A 7,371-nucleotide genomic window follows, 5' to 3' on the forward strand; every position below is an offset into this window, starting at 1 on the left:
GATATTCCTTTCTTAGTTCACATTCTGTACCATAATTAGGCTTTATCAATCTTCCCACTTCTCTTTGTATGATACTATTTTTGCCATAATTTTCTCGTAGGAATATTTTTGTTATCTTATTTTGATACATCATGTAATATTCAGGATCAAATTTTGTATTTCCTTCTATTTCTCTTGCTTCAGTAAATATCCTCCACTTGTCATGATTTGTATTATTGGCAAATAACTCTTCATAATTCTGCCATATATCAGAAGAACAAGTAGTAGGAAATTTATATGATCCTTTTGTAATATAAATATCATGGCTTGCTGGTCTTATAGGTTGTGTAAATTTTAGTGGATTAGAGCAGAATCTAATTCTATATCTACCTTGGACACAAGCTAATTTTTTAGCTGCTTCTTTAATAGCCATTCTAAGATCTGATTGACATAATTCTCCAAGTGTTCCATATATATCATGAGCTAAACCATGGTCTATAATAGTTTGTAAAGAGATATCATTACCAGTATTTCTTTGTATACTTCTGAAGTATTTTAAATTTATATCAGCCTTGAATATTATAAATTTATGACGAGGCTTGACAATTAATTTATCATCAATATGGAGTAAAGGAAAGATATTTGCTTTGGCAATTATTCCTAGTTGCCTTTCTTTTCCTTGATATAATTTTATAAAATAATTTTGTATATCAAGAAAGGTTTTGTATTGTCTTTCAGCATATTTTGTCCATATTAGATCTATGATATCCTGCGTGAAACATGACAGGACTTGCTCAGTCTTAAAACTTATTCTAGGAACTAAAAACTCTTGTGGAGTATTGCCTAAATATTTGTACTCCTTCTTATCTTTCTCTAAACTAACTTCTTCTACTAATTCTAACTTATTTTCCACTTTCTCATTATTTTTCTGCTCTAGACATGCCATACAGGCTTGTCTTAAACAAAGACTACATGTTGCTCTTTCTCCTGGGTCTTGATAATATATGCAATATACACATTTTATGCTAGACGTACCTTCTTTATAATCACATTCATGATTGCAAATCACTTGATCCATCATTTCTATTTTTAGACCAGCTAAATCATCAATTAAATCTAATTCTTCCTCACTTGATTCATTTTCTTCATCATATTCTACTTCATCTGTCTCTATTATAGAATATATTGACTCATCGTCCATTATATCATCATCACAAACTAAAATATTCTCATTCACACTATCTATTATTAACACCTTTTCATGTTCTTCTTGCTTACTAGAATACCTTTTCTTATCTTTATTAGGGCAAGTTTTACTTAAATGATCTGGTGAGTTGCATATAAAACACCTACATGTGCTATCATAATTCTTTCTAGGATTATATCTTCGTACATTTCTTTTATGAAGGAAAGGAGCTCTATTATCTGATCTCCTCAGAAAATATCTCTTCTTTGTTTTTACATTTCCCATCTTGTAATTCTTTGGATACCTTTTATTTCTAGATCTCTCTTCTCCATATGTCAATGGTATTTGAACTATCTTGTTGCAAAAATTATAATCTGATTGTTTCATTGACCTTTGGGCTTGTATATTTGTGCATATCTTTCTAAGCTGCTTAAAAACAAATGTTATAGTTTGAGAAATATTATATTCTTTGCATTCCTTTTTATATTCTTCGAATATCATAGACCCTAAAGGGTCTGGCAACTTATTAAAGTATCTTTCGACTATTCCTTTATTATATCCTTGCTTAGCAGTTGTAGCATTATACAAGTAGTGCTGAGAGAATTCCTTTATTCCTTTCCAATTTGTTAAAGTTAACTTTTCTATTTCTTTTAATCTTTCATTCTGCAAAGTAGTATATCCTAATTCAGGATCTTCTCCTATAACAATGCTTGAAATAATATTTGCAAAATTATATGGATTACTACCAGCTCTTTTTAACTCTTCATAATAATTAGGAAATGCTTCTATCCATTGTTCCCATAAAACCTTAGCTGATTCTCCTAAAAATGTTTCTAAATATGTAAGCATATCTTCTACTCTATTTCCAATATTATGCTGATTTTGTATGTATTTTTGCACTATCAATCCTTTCCATATACTGATTATATTCGGCCAATCTATAGGGTCATGTGCTGCTAAGTTTAATATAGCGCCATCACTTCTAGAATTTTGAAATTGAACTGTCTTTTCAAATTGTCTTCCTTTTGAACCCATATATTTATATTGTCCAGGTATATAGCTATATGAAGGTTCTTCCTTTTCTGGTGGCCAAGTTCTTGACATTCTAGAATGTCTTTCTTTTTCTTCTTCAGTTTTTATTTCTGGACCTCGTCTTCTTTTAGATGAACTAGAGTCAAGATCCATTGCTTCTATAGCATTATCTTTGTCTTGTAAAGACATATGTATTTCTAAATCGTTGCTATATGACTCATTCATATCTTCATCCTTTTCCTCATAACTTTCTAATAAATACTTGTTATTAATTTCCCACTGTTCATCTTCACTAATAACATCTTCTTCTGTATTCTTTATCTTTACTTCATTTTCCTTTTGCAACTTTAGTTCTTTATTATCTATCATAACATTACCTTTATGAGTGTCTAGATCACTTTTGGCTTTATGATTCTGCACGTCTTTTGGGTATGACTCATCTTTCCACTTCTTTATAACAACTGACGCTTTATATTTCTTATCATTTAGCTCTCTTTCTTTTTTAATTTTGTTAAGCCTATAAATTTCTCATCTAAAGTAAATCTCCTTTTCTCTTATAGCAGACCATTCACATAACATAGAAGTATTATATTCATCAGGAATTTTACTTAGCTTTTGCTCATAATGTTTTATTTCATTATCAATGTCTAATTTTTCCATAAATTCACATACACTATGTCTTCTATTTTCTTCTATATTTGATTCAGAACTAGATGCTTCTAAATCATCCAGACTTTTTTCTTTATAATCTACAAACCTAATACAAGTTTGCCCTTTTCTATTTTCATAGCTTATGTAATCTTCAGGCTGTTTTAAAGTCTTTGATTCTATTAAAGCAGCAATATTCCATTCTTCTCCTGCTCTTTCTTCAGAGCTGATTTTAAGAGGACTCCTAAAATTTATTCCTTTGGATTGCATACTTTCTATTACATTATTCACATTTACTTTATATCGAGTTCCACTTCTATTGGTTAGTCTTCCAATGAATTCTATGCTTACTAATAAATTGGTACCTTTAAAGTCTTCATAACCTTTGGTCTGAAAAGCAAATACCATTTTGTCTATAAATTCTTTTATTGGCATTATTAAATCTGGAGCTATATATGTTATTAGCATATTTTCATTCATGTCTCCTTCTAAGAATCCTAATGATGCCTTGTGTACTGATTCCCATCTTTTATCTAATAGAGTGACTAAAACTTTTGTTCCTAATTTCTTCCTTGTCATTCCTTTAATTCCTATAATATACATCCCTTGATGTATGTATTTATATCCTGTATATTTCAATCTTTTCTCAATTTGCTTACTAACAATTCTTAGCTGAACAGGTTCTGTTAAAACACTTAATTCAACTTCTCTAGATATTCTGTATAATCCACTTTTATACTCAAACCAACCCATTTGATATAATTGTTGAGGTCTTATTTTCCTTAAAGTGTCCTTCTGGTATCTTTCAAGGTCACTTTCTACATCTATCATTTCTTCTAAGGTTTCAATTTCGTCACATCCTCCTTTTAATTTATCCATTAGGCTTAAAGGCCTAGTATCTTTTTGCACTACCTGGAGACACTGGTCTCCTCTAGTGAGGCTGTCAGATACTTCCATTTATCCGAATTTAATGATCTAGTAACCTCTAGTATTCCAGATGATGACAACACAATTTCTTTACTATGCTCAGTAATATTAGTACTTTCTAGTTTATTGAATAAATAAGATATATCCCTTTTAATATAATCACTATTTTGACTAATCTTTCCCAGAAATATTTTGCTTTCTTCCAAAGCTTGCAAAGCTAATTCTAATTTTTTATTTGCTACCAAATATTGCTCTTCTAGATGCTTATGTTCTTTCTGTAATTTTTCAAATTTTAATTCTAAATCGTCTTGTCTTTTACCCCAAGTTATGTAAAAGTAATGAATTAAATCAACTATTAAATTTATCTGACCGTGAGAGGTATGCCATGTATGCTCTTCAGAACCATTTATCCTGCACCTAATATTTATATTTTCTTTATTACTAACAGCCTTTCCGGTATTGACCTCTAAATTCAAATAATGTAGCTTTTCAATTTTGACAACGTATTGAAATTCCCTTAAATTCAAATTTTAATAACCTCGGCTCTGATACCAGTAATACAAAAGGAAACGCGAATTCAAATTTCAAATTCAAAATCACGAGTTACTATTCACGACACTATTCAAATTCAGCAGTTGCTACTCAAATTCGTGGCACTATTCAAAATATCAGGTACTATTCAAATTCCGAATATGAATAGCGCTCGAGCACTTCAACCGAGTGGCTCAGGCACCCAAATTCACTCACTATTCGATGCACTATGCAGAGCATTTCTTGTGATTATGCAAATTATATGGCACTTGATTATGATGAGTGGATGCAGTATGGGTGTGCGATGCTATTCAACGATAGCGACCTTCGTGGATGGTGGATGAGTGCGTGATTCTTATGCAGGTGATTAGCAGAGTAAAAATTCAAGGCTAATGAGGCAGCAGCTATTGGGTGATAGCGACGTATGCGGATAGTGCGTGATTAGTGATTTTAATACTTTCTAAAAAGAAAATGGAAATATGCAAAGAAAAGATAAATTTTTTAGGTCATGAAATTGGGGAAGGAAAAATTTATTTACAAGATCATATTGCAAAGAAAATTTTACAGTTTCCTGATGTTATGAATGACAAGAAGACATTGCAACAGTTTTTAGGAATAGTAAATTATGCTAGAAATTATATTGAAAACTTAGCCAAGTTGGCTGGACCATTGTATGCAAAGTTAAGAAAAAATGGGCAGAAGCATTTTAATTCTGAAGATATAAGATTAGTAAGAGTTATAAAAGAAAAGGTCAAAGAACTAAAACCTTTAGAATTACCTTTAGATGACTATTATTTTATAATAGAGACAGATGCATCTGAAATAGGATGGGGAGCTATATTAAAGCAAAAGCCGAACAAGTATTCTCCAAAAACAGAAGAAAGAATATGTAGGTACGCTTCAGGGAAATATAAGTTAAAGGCTATAATAACGTTAAACGGTAAACTAACACTGATAGAGAATATTAGCTGTAATAAATGCAATAAATGCTTTTAGATTATATTTAGGATTCAAAGAGTTCACAGTAAGAACAGACTTTGAAGCTATATGTAAATATTATAATAAAATCAATAGTAAGAAAAGTTCAACTAGGAGATGGGTTTTATTTGAAGATATCATTACAGGAAATGGTTATAAAGTAATCTTCGAGCATATAAAAGGTAAAGATAATACCTTGCCTGATATATTTTCACGATCATCTATTTTGCAGGAATGAAGAGAGGAATGAGTCCTACTGGTGGTGAAAGTTTCAGCTTTGGAACTGAAAACAGATTAAGAATCTTTCCACCAAATACTTATAAATTTAAGCCTAAAGACCATATTGTCTTAGATGAAATACAAGAATGTGTTTTAGATAATTTTTGGTTCCAATATAATAATAAGAGAGATGATAGAGGTTATATGCTTGCAATATTAAATAGTTTAGCTGAATATTTTCATATGATCAACGGGAAGATACAGCCAAAAGATCCATCTAGCAATATAGAAAAGAAACTCATATATGTCATATATAGGGGAAAGACACCAGGAATATATGTAACTTTTGAAGAAGTTATAGCCCAGCAAATAGAAAGAGAAAAAGATGGAGGAATATCATGGAAAAAATATCTAGATATTGATCAAGCCCTATCATATGCAAGAAATATTTTAGGAATAAATTATTTCCTAGAGCCTGCAGCAAAAGAATATATTCAAAAATACAGAAAGGCAAATGAGGTAAAGACAAACTTGCCTGGAATAAATATAAGAGAAGATGGACCTTCAAGAATACCCACATATAAGGATGCTGTAAAAAAAGAAGCATCAAATGAAGAATATGTTGAAAAGAAGATCAAAGAAAGGCTAGATTCAATAATTCCTCAATTGAAGAAAGATATAAAAGAAGAAATATGGCAAGAAGTGAAGCATGATATAAAGGAAAATTTTGATGCCATAAAGAAGGACTATGAAGAAAATAAAAAGAAGGATTATGAATCAAAAATGAATATGCCAATATCTGATGATGATATGCTGGATATTCGTGGTCATGGGCAGCAACAAGAGTATTAAGAATTATATATTATGAAAATTAAATATGTGTTAATACTTAAGATACCTATCTGTGTTGATAAGGAGTTATCAACAATTTCACCGTGGGATAAGGATAAGCATGCCAGAGTGTTTGCTTGATGTCTGCGACATCAATCATTCGGGCGTGGAAGACTATACACCGAATATATTCCCGAATATATCCAGAGAATATCACGTGAAGGAAGTGGACAATGCAAAAGGAATAAACAGTATAATCAACAGTGAGTTCTACTGTAGCCAGTACAATTATTGAAGGCAGCGTTATCGTCCAGCTGTCCAGGCAACAGTAAAGAAGGATAATTGAAGACACCGGGTGTCCAGCGCTTCCTTAAGCTTGAAGGTTCCTCCCGTCTATAAAAGGAGAAGCCAGACGCATGCAACGGACCATGGGCCGGACAGAGAAGAGGAGAGAAGACACCGAGCCTAATACTCAGAGCGCATCCGCCACCACTCCACCTAATTAGTAGCCATCTCACTCCCATTGTAATATAGAAATAAGGGAGCTGCGGTAATTGCCCTTCGCCTGTAAGGTAATCCACGGTTGTGTAAGTGCTTGGGGTTTCCCGAAAGGGAAAGCCATATGTAAGTTTGCTCTGTGGAAATGGATTAAGCTTTCCTGTGAATTTCCCTGCTTTCCTTTGAGCTCGTGCACACGGGGTGATGTCTTTACGCTAGGGACCCTAGAGGAGAAACCTCTGCGTTGAGTTGCTCTCGTTTAGCCCATGGAGAGGCGTCTGAGAGAGCCTGTGTCCGCAGAGAAGTGTTCCCTTCGGGTGGAACTGCCTGGGGAGATGGTAGGGCCTGAGTCCTATGTACGCGTGGCCGGGGTTAGTTCGGGAGAAGACCGGGTAGGCCTGGTTCTGAAGCAAGCTAGCGATGCATGCGGTGAGTACCGAGTAGGACTTACACAAGCATAAGACACTCCACCGGCTGAAATTTTGCAGACTATACACCGAATATATCCAGAGAATATCATGTGAAGGAAGTGGACTATGCAA

General features: G+C 32.9%; 1 protein-coding gene across 1 annotated transcript; it reads left to right on the plus strand.

Moving 5' to 3' along the window:
- Positions 1-4,760: 4,760 nt before the first annotated feature.
- Positions 4,761-6,567, plus strand: LOC120707080. The gene is made up of 2 exons (XM_039991858.1): positions 4,761-5,196; positions 5,514-6,567. The coding sequence occupies exon 2, from the start codon at positions 5,516-5,518 to the stop codon at positions 6,350-6,352; it is 837 nt and encodes a 278-aa protein (XP_039847792.1). The 5' UTR covers positions 4,761-5,196; positions 5,514-5,515; the 3' UTR covers positions 6,353-6,567.
- The last annotated feature ends 804 nt before the right edge of the window (positions 6,568-7,371 follow it).

This window comes from Panicum virgatum, chromosome 5K (assembly GCF_016808335.1).
Source record: "Panicum virgatum strain AP13 chromosome 5K, P.virgatum_v5, whole genome shotgun sequence".
Lineage (NCBI taxonomy): Eukaryota > Viridiplantae > Streptophyta > Magnoliopsida > Poales > Poaceae > Panicum > Panicum virgatum.

Coding starts and splice junctions, on each gene's coding strand:
- LOC120707080 (XM_039991858.1), top strand. CDS start 5,516: ATGAAGAGAGGAATGAGTCCTACTGGTGGTGAAAGTTTCAGCTTTGGA.